The sequence below is a fragment of the Leguminivora glycinivorella genome, chromosome 10 (assembly GCF_023078275.1).
Source record: "Leguminivora glycinivorella isolate SPB_JAAS2020 chromosome 10, LegGlyc_1.1, whole genome shotgun sequence".
Lineage (NCBI taxonomy): Eukaryota > Metazoa > Arthropoda > Insecta > Lepidoptera > Tortricidae > Leguminivora > Leguminivora glycinivorella.
In genome coordinates this window covers 4,045,971-4,059,459 of record NC_062980.1, presented here as the reverse complement: position 1 = coordinate 4,059,459, position 13,489 = coordinate 4,045,971, and the positions used below count along the sequence as shown (strand labels likewise).

General features: G+C 51.2%; 2 protein-coding genes across 3 annotated transcripts in view; one reads left to right on the top strand and one right to left on the bottom strand.

Annotated features, from left to right (window-relative positions):
• Positions 1-13,489, bottom strand: part of LOC125230334 (von Willebrand factor A domain-containing protein 8-like) — a 99,245-nt gene that overhangs the window by 68,035 nt on the left and 17,721 nt on the right. The window lies entirely within an intron of this gene.
• The window catches only part of LOC125230647 (inosine-uridine preferring nucleoside hydrolase-like), a 28,264-nt gene that overhangs the window by 1,886 nt on the left and 12,889 nt on the right, over positions 1-13,489 (top strand). The window contains exons 2-3 of one of the 2 annotated variants that reach the window (XM_048135875.1): positions 8,621-8,752; positions 9,660-9,759. In XM_048135875.1, coding sequence (XP_047991832.1) covers positions 8,621-8,752; positions 9,660-9,759 — 232 coding nt within the window. The remainder of the gene's footprint in view (positions 1-8,620; positions 8,753-9,659; positions 9,760-13,489) is intronic. The other variant, XM_048135876.1, reaches the window with a different exon arrangement.

The following is a 13,489-nucleotide window of genomic DNA, read 5'->3' as shown; positions in this document are numbered from 1 at the left end:
TTGCCACGGCTCATGGGAGCCTGGATTCTTATATTCAACATTCAACCTACAAAACGAAAAAAATACATAATAACTTGCGCATCAACATTGATGATCAATTTCAGCCTCGTACAAAATCGAAATTAATCGATTTTAAACGTTCGCGGTAGTGTTTATTTCTTAGATGAAAACTAAACGAGAATGCTTCCCATATAACCACACATGTCATACAATATGACTTATATGACTGTATACTATAGATCAAATCAAGCAAACGTATATATATTATATATACTTAGCGTGTCAAATTAACTGTGAGTGTTCGGCCCTAGATACGAATGAGATCGTACGTAGATATGTGGACTGTAGGTATCGAAAGGCGATCAGCTGTTTTCGCCGATCAGCTGATCGGGTCATAGGGGTGAGAGCAGGACGGGCAATAACACACTGCTTCCTTTCTTCTAGTTCCGGAGGGCTCGGGAGGGTTCTTTCTTCTGGCGCGGCTCGAACAAACTGACGCCGGAGCGCGATCGGGGCTCGGTTTTATAGCCGAATCCCGGCCGATCGCGCCCCCGCGTGCATACCCCTCTAGCGCCTAGGCTGCGCGCGCATGCGCTCTCCCTAGCCCTTCAGAACTTGTCTTTATTTTAATAAACTTTATTACTACTACACTGATTTGTTTTATTTATTTTTATGCAATCGATTTTTCTTATTCTAATTTGAATCTTATAAGATTCTAGGTCGGGGCTCAGGCCGCCTAGGCGACCTGAGGCCCGCCTCTTAAATGAATGTAAGCAGAGATCAACCATTTATTTTCAGAATTACTTAAGCTAAGTTATCAATTAATTTACAATTTTGAACTTATTTAAATGACGTCTCCTGCGTCGTTCACATTTCTCCCGCCGTCGCCGTGCGATCCTACTGGTAGAACGACGATCTTCTTGGTGGGTCGGCGCAGGACGTGACCGCGGCTCGTGGTGACGTCGACGACTCGTACTACTCCGTCCTTGCCTGGATACGTCTGTGTCACTCTCCCTCGCGGCCATGTGTTGCGTGGGAGGTTGTTATCGCACACTATGACGACGTCGCCGACGGCTGGTTCGACGCCCTCGCCGCGGGGCTCCCGCCGGTGTTGAAGTAGAGGGCGTACTCGCGCACCCATCGGCGCCAGAAGGTGTCGGCCAGGTATTGGGCGCGCCTCCAGTGTTGCCGCGCGCTCTCATCGCTGTCCTTGAAGTCTCCCGGGGCTGGGGAGTGGCAGTCTGGCCCGAGCAGGATCATGTTCGGAGTGAGCGCGGGCGGGTCCTCTGGGTCGGTCGCGACATAGGTCAAGGGTCGCGAGTTGACTGTAGCCTCGACCTCCGCCATCAGGGTGTGTAGTGTCTCATCGCTCGGGCATCGCTCGTGCAGCGTGGTCTTCAGGGCTTCCTTTACTGATCTCACCATTCTCTCCCACACACCGGCCATGAAGGGTGAGGAGGGGGTAGGAAACGCCAGTTGATGCGGCGAGCGTGGGCGGCCTCTCTCATGGCCTCCGTCAGCTCGCGGTTCGCTCCCTTGAAAGCGGTCCCGTTGTCGCTCCACAGCTCCGTGGGGCAGCCGCGGCGAGCGATGAACCGGCGCAGCGCGTTGATGGCCGAGTCGGTGGTTAGTGAGGCGGCCACCTCTAGATGTATGGCTCTTGACGTCATACAGGTAAACAGCGCGACATATCTCTTCTCTCGGTGTCGGCCGACGGTCACTTCAAGCGGGCCGAAGTAGTCAAGCCCCGTGTATGTGAAGGGCCTCAGGTGATGCCCCAGCCGGGCGGCAGGTAGGTCCCCTGTAGGCGGGCCGGCGGGCTTTGCCTTGCGTAGTCGACACTCGGGGCAGCGCGCGATCACCTTTTTCACCGCAGGTCTTATCTTCGGTATGTATACACGTTGGCGAAGCTCGTTGACGACGGTTTCGGTGCCCCCGTGGTGTAGCCGTTCGTGCACGTGGGAAACATATAGATATGTGTAGTGATGTTTACCACACAGCACTATGGGGTGCACGGCGTCTTCGCTTATGTCGTCGGCGGCCGCTATTCTGCCGCGTTGTCGTATGATGTCGTCTTCGTCGAGATACACGCTCAGCTTGGCTAGCCGGTCGTCCTTGTTCGGCGCGAGGCCCTCGGCTATGCGCTTTCTCTCTCTTGCATAGCTATCTTCCTGCGAGGTTCGCACGAGTACTTTCTCGGCCGCGAGTAGGTATCTGGCTTCTAGTATTATGTATTTTCTCCTCCGGCTACTCTCGACCGTCTTGGGTACGACGGGAGCGCGCTTGTCTCGTTTTCCCCAGGTGCTGTCGCCGTCCTTGTTTGCGCGCGTCCTTTTCCTTCGCGCCGCGGCGATGCACTGTGTCGCGAGTGAAGCGCGACTTTTCTGTCGTTCGCGCAAGAGGTCAATGAACTGCAGCACCCGTGCGGCCGTGCGTAATAGGCTTGTCCACTTCGAGAAGTTTTCGATGGCGGGCACGGCCGCGCGGCTTTTCTCGGCGGCGCGACGGAGCAGCAGACTTCTTTTTCTTCCCCTGTTGGCTCGATTTTCATCTTGTTTTCTTGCGGCCAGGCCTCCTCCGGTTCGTATAGGAAGGCCGGCCCGGTGAACCATCTGTGTCGGGTGTCGAAGTCGCTCGGCGCGGCGCGTGTCGCGTCGTCGGCCACGTTGTGTGCTGACGGTACCCATCGCCATTCGTCTTTTTTCGTGTAATCTTCGATTTCTGCCAGGCGGTGCGCGACGAATGACTTGTAAGTGCGGGGTTCTGAGCGTATCCATGCTAAGGCCGTGCGCGCGTCACTCCAGTATGTTCTACTGTCGATCTCGAAGTCGTGCTCGTTCCCGACGGCCTCGGCGAGTCGCACGCCCAGGACGGCCGCTTGGAGCTCAAGTCTGGGTATCGAGACGAGGCGCGTGGGCGTGACTCTGCTCTTGGCGGCGGCTAGAGCGACCTTTGTTGTGCCGTCAGCTCGGGTCATGCGCCAGTACACAGCGGCGGCGTAGGCTTCTTCACTCGCATCGACGAAGGTATGTAGCTCGTACTTGGGCGCGGGCGCGGTATCGTAGCATCTAGGTATCGATAGGTCACCTAGGTCGCGCAGATGTTGCAGCCAATTTCCCCAGCGTTCACGCAGCTCTTCTGGTATTTCTTCGTCCCAGGCCGTAGTGTAGCGCCACGTGTCTTGCATGATCCTCTTCGCGGGCGTCGTCACTGGCGAGATGAGGCCCAGCGGGTCGAATATTGACATGATGATACTGAGGGCCTCTCTTTTCGTAGGGGGGCGTTGACCTTTGATCACTTCTGGCGGCGCTCGTCTCGTATTGAGTTTGAAACGAATGCTATCCTCTCGCGTGTCCCACAGTAGGCCGAGTGTTTTCTCTATCTCGCTCCCGCCGATAGAGACGGTGACGCCCTCTCGCTCTTTCTTGCCGATGACCTCGGGTTCGTTCGTAGCCCAGCCGCGCAGCTCGAAGCGAGCTTTCTTGTGTACGTGGTTCACTTCGCTCGACACTCTCTTCGCCTCTTCTATGCTGGGAAGCTCTGCAGGTAGTCATCCATATAATGATTTCGCTCGATCGCCCGCGCGGCCTCTGGGTGGCGGGCCGCGTGCTCGCGTGCGTTCCTATTCTTTATATACAGCGCCGTGCAGGGGGATGAAGAGGCGCCGAAGATGACTGATGTCATGCGATATTCTGTCGGGCCGCCTTCGCGTCGATCGCCTCGCCACAGGAAGCGCAGCGCGTCGCGGTCCTCTTCTCTTATTTTTATTTGCATAAACATTTCCTTTATGTCCGCTGATACCGCCACGCCGTATTGACGGAAGCGCATGATAACGCCGGGCAGCGACTGCAGGAGATCGGGGCCCGCGAGAAGCATGTCGTTGAGGCTGCGGCCGTGTGAGGTGGCCGCGGCGTCGTGGACTAACCTTATCTTCGGCTTCTCCGGGTTGCGCACTGCGAAGTGGGGCAGGTACCAGGTTTTCCCGCTGCTCGGTGTCGGCGCGAGCTCGGCGTAGGCGGACACAAGCAGGTTGTCAACTCGTTCGGTGTACTGCTTCTTCAAGTCCGCGTCGCGATCCAGCTTCTTCTCTAGTGTGTGTAGGCGTTTGAGGGCGTCGGCGCGGCTGTCAGGTATGTTGATGTCTTCCTGTCGCCACAGCAGGCCGGTCTCGAAGCGCCCGTCTGGGAGGCGTCGGCTTTTCTCTTCTAGCGTTTTCAAGGCTTGCTGTTCGGGATCACTACGGGGCTTCCTCGGCTCGATCGAGAGTGATTCGAGCGCAAAGAAGTTCTTCATCTCGTTCTCGATGTTCCCGCCGGGCTGTATGCGCGTAAGGTGTGCGCAGCAGTGGGCTACGGGTATCGCTTGTGAGTGGCGACAACCGTGTAGTACCCAACCTAGTAGCGTTTTAGATGCTACCGGCTGATCGCGCCGTCCTTTTTTCAACTTGCGCGACACAACGAGTTCCCAGTTGTCTTGTCCGAGCAGTATTCCCGGTGTAGCGTCTTCATATGTCAACAGGTGCTTGATATCCCGCAGATGTTCACAGTCGTCTATCTCTCGCTCGCTGATCGTTTGAGTGGTGAAGTCAAGGCGCCCGACTGTATGCGCGTTCGTCACTAGCTGCTCGTCCCCTCCGTGTTTGTTGCGTATGCGGACATCCACTCTCTTGCTCTTCTCGTACGCCATCTCGTTCCCGCCCACGCCTTGGACCCACATAGGTTCGGTGGGCCCGTCAAGGTTGAGGGCGGCGGCGATCGCAGAGTCGATGATAGTCACTGTACTGCCTTCGTCTAGGAGCGCGAACGTAGCCACTTCCGAGTGCGGCCCCCGGAGTAGTACTGGCGCCATCTTGAGGTAGGCGCGGCTCGCCCGGGTCGCGGCGTGTACGGCTTGCTTGACGGCTATGGCCACGACCTCGTCGGACTTGCGGGGCTGCGTCGGCTCGTTCGAGGCGGCGACGGTGTCTGTCGGGGCCTTCTCGTGGTGAAGCAGCTTGTGGTGACGCATAGCGCAGCCTTGATGACCGCAGGGCTTGGCTCGGCAGACGAAGCGGCGATGTTTGCTGACGAGGCACCGATAGCACATATTGTGTTTCTTCGCTATTTCCCACCGCTCGTTCGTGCCCAGCTTAGTGAATTGCGGGCACGTCGGCAGTTGATGGGCGGACTGGTCACACACTGGACAGGGTAACTTTTCTTCTTTTGTTTTCTTCACTTCGGCGACGGCTACGCAGGTACGCTCGGGCTTCTTTTTCGTGGCTCGTGCTTCCTTGGGCTCCGCTATGGTCTCGGGCGGGGCATAGGGCGTGCACTTGTCGGCTTCGTTGTTGAGGAAGTCGGCTATCTTCTTAAGTTCCGGCGTGTCTTCATCACTCGCGGCGTAGTCGTACCACTTACTTTTTAATATGGGCGTTAACTTTTCCACTATAGACCTCAGTAACTCGGGGTTGTGAAGATACTGAGGCTTCTTCAATATCTCGATCGTTGTCACGGCGTTGGCGATACGTCCGGCGAACGTGCACAGGTCGCGCGGGCTCTCGGCTAGTCGTGGCAAGGCCTTTATTCTCTCCATCTCGTTCAGGAGTAGTGCGTCGGGCCTCCCGTAGCGGCGTTCCAGGGCCTTGATGATATCGTCTGGACGCGGCTGGCTGATGAGGAGTGCACTGACGGCTTCTAGGGCGGCGCCTTTGAGGCTCTTTCTTATGCGAGCGACGTTTTCACTGTTCGCGAAACTAGGCGCCGACTCGTTGTAAGCGGCTTTGAACTGTAACCACTCCGCGCACTGTCCACTGAACGACGGCAGGTCTGGCAGGTACTTCCTGTTCGATCTGTTCGCTTGTAGGGCGTCGGTCAGGGCTGCTGCGAGTGACGTCACATCCATTGTCTGCTTGTGGTGCCGCGCGCGGTGCGCAGGGGGGCGCGCGGCGTGGTGTTCGACCGCGTCTTGAATCGGGCGGTCGAACCAATCGGCTAATCTCTGGGGGCCGAGGTCTTCCTCTTCTTGTTCGGAGTCTTCACCCGACGAGGAGAGGTTTCTTCTTTCTTCTCTGATTTTTGCCAGCGTAGCTTGGGCTTCGATGCGCTTGAGCTCCAGCTCGGCTAACTTCTCCTTGGCCTCTAGCTCCGCGAGGAGCCTCTTGCTGGAGGCCTTGGATCGGTGTGACCGAGCGGGCTTAGCGCACCTCTTCGTGCCGAGCGGTGGAGGCATCAGCTGTTTTTCGACGATCGTGGCTATGGTGCTGGCGGCGGGCGTGGCTCTGATACCAGAGGTGTCGGCGGGCGTGGCGGCGACGGCGGCATCCTCGGGCGTGACCTCTTCTTGGGCCGCGCTTGTACCCTCCGTGGTTGCTCCTGATTCCGTCGTTGCTTCTGTGTCCGCCGTGGTTCCCGTGCCAGTCGTGGTGCCCGTGGCGTCGGTGTCGGACGTGGCGGTAGTGCCGTCCGTCGCGGTAGTGCCGTCCGTCGCGGACGTCCCAGCGGTCGCGGACGTCCCAGCGGTAGCGGACGTGTTATCGGTGTTCGTATTAGTGCCGCCGCTGCCAGATGATTCCTCCCGAGCTCCGTTTCTGCTTCTAGTTATTGCCATCCTGCCCTTTTTCTTCTTGCTTCAGAGATCCGGCTTCGCTAAGGACCAAACAATGTGAGTGTTCGGCCCTAGATACGAATGAGATCGTACGTAGATATGTGGACTGTAGGTATCGAAAGGCGATCAGCTGTTTTCGCCGATCAGCTGATCGGGTCATAGGGGTGAGAGCAGGACGGGCAATAACACACTGCTTCCTTTCTTCTAGTTCCGGAGGGCTCGGGAGGGTTCTTTCTTCTGGCGCGGCTCGAACAAACTGACGCCTGAGCGCGATCGGGGCTCGGTTTTATAGCCGAATCCCGGCCGATCGCGCCCCCCGCGTGCATACCCCTCTAGCGCCTAGGCTGCGCGCGCATGCGCTCTCCCTAGCCCTTCAGAACTTGTCTTTATTTTAATAAACTTTATTACTACTACACTGATTTGTTTTATTTATTTTTATGCAATCGATTTTTCTTATTCTAATTTGAATCTTATAAGATTCTAGGTCGGGGCTCAGGCCGCCTAGGCGACCTGAGGCCCGCCTCTTAAATGAATGTAAGCAGAGATCAACCATTTATTTTCAGAATTACTTAAGCTAAGTTATCAATTAATTTACAATTTTGAACTTATTTAAATGACGTCTCCTGCGTCGTTCACATTAACTCAGTAAAATCCACTGAGCTGTCCGTCTTTAATCGCACAGCTTGCTGCTTTCTGGCGTCAATTTTTATAAGTTGAAGTCAAGAAAAATATTAAAAAGGCCTCGTTACGTGATATTTCATTGCAACAACAGAAAAATTATGAACACACAAGGGCCTGAGACATATTTACAATCACAGGCAAGTAACAACTTCAGTACAAAATCTGACACGCTCGGCCCCTATACAAATAGATGAACTTGTTTCTTCTATGTAAATCTAGTTCTGTGCATATAACATACGTTCCAAGTATCCAAGTTTGTTAGTCGTTATTAGGGCAATGGGCATCATTTATTTGTTTATTTTATTTGTTTGTTTATTTATTACAGTACATCCACGTCATATGTATTACATCTTACACAATTGTTTTAATTCGCAGTCTGATACAAAATGACAATTAAGGAGTACATAGCACTTATGTTATCAAATGACAGCTGGGAATCGAGGACCTTAAATATATATAATACAAAACACTTAATACTTGCTATCTTATCATTTTCTTGCATAATGTTCTATTTTGTTTTGTATTTCTTGAGATAAATGTCGTTACCAAGGCTTATGAAGTTATGAACAATCTTGGAACATGATAATCTTGTCTGATAAAGAAATGGCATCAAACTGCACCTATGTACTATTAAAAAGTATATTTATAACTAGTTTTTTTCCGAGGCTTCGCCCGCGTACTAATCTTGTTTTCCTATAAAAACTTTGGACCAGTGGTGAACTTTGAAAAATCCTTTCTTAGTGCTCCTCTACACCTTATTATAAGGAACCTATACGTGCCAAATTTGGAATGTCTAGGACCGGCGGTTTCAACTGTGCGTTAATATATCAGTCAGTCAGGCAGTCAGCTTCTTCTTTTATACATTTAGACAAACACATACTCAAACTCACGCCTGTATTCCCAAAAAGGATTGGTGGAGCATATGAAACTACTCAAGTTTCAGTGCCACTCTTAACAATGTGATCATACTCGTATGTCGGTGTTATTTACATTTGAGAAGACAACATACCTATGTATGATCTATGTAGCAACGACTATAGGTAATAAAAAATTGGATTGAAGAAGTGAGCTTATATATACTGTATAGTATACTAGCTTTTGCCCGCAGCTTCGCTCGCATTGACTTGGAAGGCTCCATACAAATGTCCACCCCTCGTTTTAGGGAAGTGGGGGGTTAGAAAGAGACAAAAGGTAGTCTATGTCACTCTCCATCCCTTCAACTATCTCCACTTAAAAAACGTTAATTCGTCGCTCCGTTTTCCCGTGAAAGACGGACAAACAAAAAGACACACACACTTTCCCATTTATAATATTAGTATGGATGTAAATTTCAGTAGCTTATGTTAATTTTGTACAGTATCTATTATTTCAGCACTGATAACAGCGAAGATAATGGTCCAATAAGCAAGCTAATAATAGACCACGATGGCGGAGCGGACGACGCCATGGCTATATTCATGGCTCTTCTTTATGAACAATATTTTAATGGGTAGGTAAGTCTGTAATATTATTAGGATCACTGGCACCACCGAAAATGGAGGGTCAACCCGAGGTTAACCCACCATTTTATATGGAATTTGACAGCCCACTAACCTTGAGTTAAGCAGGTGGTGCAACTGACTGTTAGGGAATTATACAACACCGTCAGCGAAACTTTGCACCATACAGGAAATAGTTATTTGTTTTACAAAGGGGGCAAAGTTGTTCTTTAACCGCACGTACCAACATTGATACCCGAGCAAGCGAAATAATATAAACATTCCCTTATTAACCGCGAGCGTAGCGAGTGGTTCGAAATTTGTAATCTTGAGCGTTGCGAGGTTTTCAAGGCACGAAGGTTAAACAAACTTTGCCGCCCTGTGAAACACATTATTTACCACAACAACATGACGAAAATATTAACTGTAAATCCTCAAACTTATTAATCACTCTATCAATTTATGCCAGATTTATGATCCAAAATCATCATTTAAAAGTCAATTCTACCAACCAACTTTGGACATCAAGTTGAAAAATGTATAAAATTACTTTGCTCTTGTGGATAAAATGCAATTTTGTGATTTGCTTTTGTAGAATCAAGAGCGCCTTTACTAATAGTTGTTGTGAAAAATATATTGTAGGTATCTGTAGTATATATTGTAGGTAATAGGTTGTAGGTATCTGTGGTGATTAATACTATTGTTCCCCCTAATAACCAAATCTCATTAAGTAATTAAGTAAAAACAATACCACTATTATTGCTGCACCATAAACAACATAATATGTAAACAAAACGGAGGGAATGAATAATTTCTACGCTTAAAGAAGGTAACGATAGTCGATAGGTTTATTAGGTTTAAAGCGATCTTTATTTTTTTTTTTATAATTATATCTACATCCTTTAATTTAAATTTCAGCCCAACGCTCATAGCACTGACAACTACTCACGGCAACGTGAACGAAAGCCAAGCATTCCTGAACACCCAAAGAGTATTAGACATAGCTGGGAGGCGTGATGTGAGTATTCTAGGCTTGTGTATTAGTACATGTACTTGTTGCAGACCGCGTCCGCAAAGCTTCCTATCGACGGCTCGAAGTGGAGAGAATGTGCTGGAGCTCGTGCGACTCACTCTTTCGTCCCGGGCCTGTACCTTGAGCTTCGATGTCGTCCTCAGCAATCAACCGTACCGATTATGATTTTGGATTAAACTAACTAAAAAACGAATCAAATCAAATGGTTTATATTTACAAAAATCAACGACTCTAATTTTAACGCGGTTATAAAAATACTCCTAAGCTAATATCCTAACTTGATCCTAACGAAACGCTCGGTACGGACGATACGTCGCGATGCTGTCGTTTTCTGCTGCTGCCGCTACCCGTCGTGGAGGGTGGCTGGCTGCTGGCTGTAGGCTGCTAGCTGCTGGCTGTAGGCTGCTAGCTGCTGGCTGTAGGCTGCTGGCTGCTGGCTGTAGGCTGCTTGTAGTAGGCTGCTGGCTGCTGGTTTTCCTTGGAGGCTGCTGGTTCTTCTTGTTCCGGTCGAATTCGAATGCCCCATACCGAGCGATCGTTCCTTTTATACCCCTTTTCAGAATGCGCCTACGCTTCACGGAAAGAAACATTTCAATTTATTCGCCCAATCACGACTCGGCTGAGCGCGAGGCTCCGTGCGATAGAGAGGTAAATAATTGCGCCCGATAGGCGACGGATGGCGCGTCGTGATTGGTCGAACGCGTTACGGCGCTCGATTACGTGAATTTAACGCTATCATTTTTCGTTCAAATCCTAATTACTTATAAACTAATTAGGCTATCGCTTCGAAATTACGTAACAATGCACCTGACACTAGGGTCATTCACCTCGAGTGGAATGCACCTGCGTTTGTTTACGTTTTTACACAATAGAAGAGGTGATTAGCCGTCCGGGCCATACAATAGACTGGTTTCTCAGCTTGCCTTGAGCTCCATTGTTATCGATAACAGTATATTACTATGGAAATGTAGGTTATCGTGTTACGTAAGTTCCCAGCTACGTTTTAAAACTATTTACATCTTCATATGTCTTATAGTTATCGAGTTATTGGCTTAGATTCGAGTAATCCTAAGGCAATTTTCGGGTGAAAGGAAAATGATTTCGGAACTTTAAGGAAATATTTTTAGCCAATCAGAGGAGAGTTCGGTTTTCTCGCTCTAAGCCTCTCACGTTAGTGCTTATTGGCTATTAATCGTAGTCCAATGGACAGTCTGAGTTTAGATTGAACTTTGGACTCGGTTTCCGCGACTTGGGAAGGAAGGAATATGGGAATTGCCTGCTATCGAATACATCACATATGAGTCTTATTATCATACTTAATAATCGGAATTGACAAAATTAACTTAACTAACGCAGTTCTACCCGTTTCCTACCTACGAAATAATCTTTATTACGAATACAGTCTTAATCGAATTCTTATGCTATTTTACATATATTTCGACGCGTCGCTAACATTTTGTCCCCGCAGTCGAAGACTCCTGGTGCATGGGTTGCGACGCGATGACCGCCAGCCTGCAGCTGGGCCTGCGTAGCGTCCCGTGTCTCGTTCTGATGTCAGCGGAGCGGACCCGTCCATCGGGTCCCGGGTAGGTAGTCTCGACGACGCCCCGGGGCCACACGCTGCGTGGACCATTGGGTTCAGCGACGATGACCACATCGCCTGGTTGAAGTTGCCGCCCTCCGTCGTGGGACGACTTCCTCGGTGCCAGTAGAGGAAAGTACTCTTTGGTCCAGCGCCGCCAAAAGTGGTCGGCAAGCGCTTGGGCCATCTTCCATTGCTTCTTCTCGTTCTCGTCGTAAACGCCAATCATCGGTAGGTTAGCGTTATGAAGAAGTAGAAAGTGTGCTGGAGTCAAACTTTCTTCGGAGTCTGGATCGACGTTGACATGTGTAAGTGGTCGTCGGTTGACGATATTCTCTATCTCGGCGAGTAGAGTTTCGAAAACTTCGGGTTTCGGTGCTCGTTCGTTGAAAGTGTAGGACATCGCTATCTTAACTGTCCTTATCATTCGCTCCCACGCGCCCCCGGCCGAAGGATTGCCAGGTGGGATGAATTTCCACTCCATTCGGTTCTGAGTGGCGTAAGTTTGCAGTACAGGCAGCCATTGCCGGTACGCCTCACGTAGTTCCGTCGCCGCCGCCCTGAAGCACGTCGCGTTATCGCTGTACATCGTCCTGGGCCATCCTCTTCTCGCGGCGAATCTTCGTAGTGATAGTAGCGCGCTGTCGGTTGAAAGACTGTGCACGCTTTCAAGGTGAATAGCGCGCGTCACTAGGCACGTGTATAGACACACCCAGCGTTTTTCTCTGCGCCGTCCGATCGTGACGAACATCGGTCCCATGTAGTCTTGTGCGGTGTGAGTGAAGGGACGTTGATACGCCTGTAGTCGCTCGGGCGGGAGATCGCCTAAGGGCTGCGCTCTCGGTGTTGCTCGTCGTAGTGTGCATAGCGCGCAGTTTCGAGCTACAGACTTCACGGTCGGCCGCAGATGTAGTATCCAATATTCTTGTCGCAGTTCGTTGATTACTGCTTCGTTGTGAATGTGCGCTGATCGTCGGTGAGCTCGCAGGATGAGTAGACGGGTGAACGGCTCGCGGCCATCCAGTATTATCGGTTGTAGCGCGGTGTACAATACTGGAGCGCTGCCCAGCCTCGTCTTCATGCGTAACACGCCGTCATCGCCTAGCTCGGGTGCCAGGTCGTATAATCGCGATTTGCGATCGATGAGCCTATTCTGGCTTAAGGCTCGAAGCTCTTCGGGAAAGCTTCGTCGTTGACTGTATTGCAACCACATGTGTTCTGCCTTTCTCAAATGTCTGACTTGTAGCTGCAAGGCTTTATTCTTCGTTCTCGTTTTCTCGATGAATAGCAAGACGTTCGCTGTCGCGTTCAACAGTCTGTCGTAACTGCTAAACCGTCTCACGTCTGGCAGTACGCTCGAAGGGTCTGGCTTCGCTGAGATGATCGCCAGTGATGTCGCGGTTGACGGCCTCGCCTTCCTCTCAGGCAGGTCGTCTGTTCGATTCGATGTGTGACTAGGCCATGATGTCTCGGGTCCATAGAGAAAGCGCGGTCCTTCGTACCACTCGTCCTCGATGCGCACGCTCTGCGCTGGTTGACATCTCGTCGCTCGATCTGCGGGGTTCTGAGCGGTTGGTACATACCTCCACGCGTCTCTATCTGTTTTCTCGGCGATCTCCGCAAGTCGGTGTGACACGTACGGACGATAGTTTCGCGCGTCATCGCGAACCCATCCGAGAACAACCATGGAATCTGTCCAATACGTCACCTTTGTCACAGGATAACGCTGCTCGCGTAAAATTGTCTCCGCCAGCCGCACGCCGACGACTGCTGCGGTTAATTCGAGCCTGGGAACTGTCATTACCTTTAGCGGGCAAACTCGGCTTTTCGCTATAGCTAAGCTCACTTGCGTTTCCTCCTCGTCGTTCGATACTCGCCAATAGGCCGCCGCGCTGTAGGCCTCGGTCGATGCATCACTGAAAATATGCAGTTCTCTTCTAACTGCACCGGTGGGCGTGGCGTATCGTCGGGGTATTCGCAGCGCGGACACGTCGCTCAGTGCCCTCAGCCACCGGAAAAAGTCCTCCGCTTCCTCCGCCGGCAGCCGCTCGTCCCAGTCCGTGCCCTTTGTCCACACACGTTGGAATATGATCTTAGCGCTTATCATATACTGCGCTATGAGGCCTAATGGGT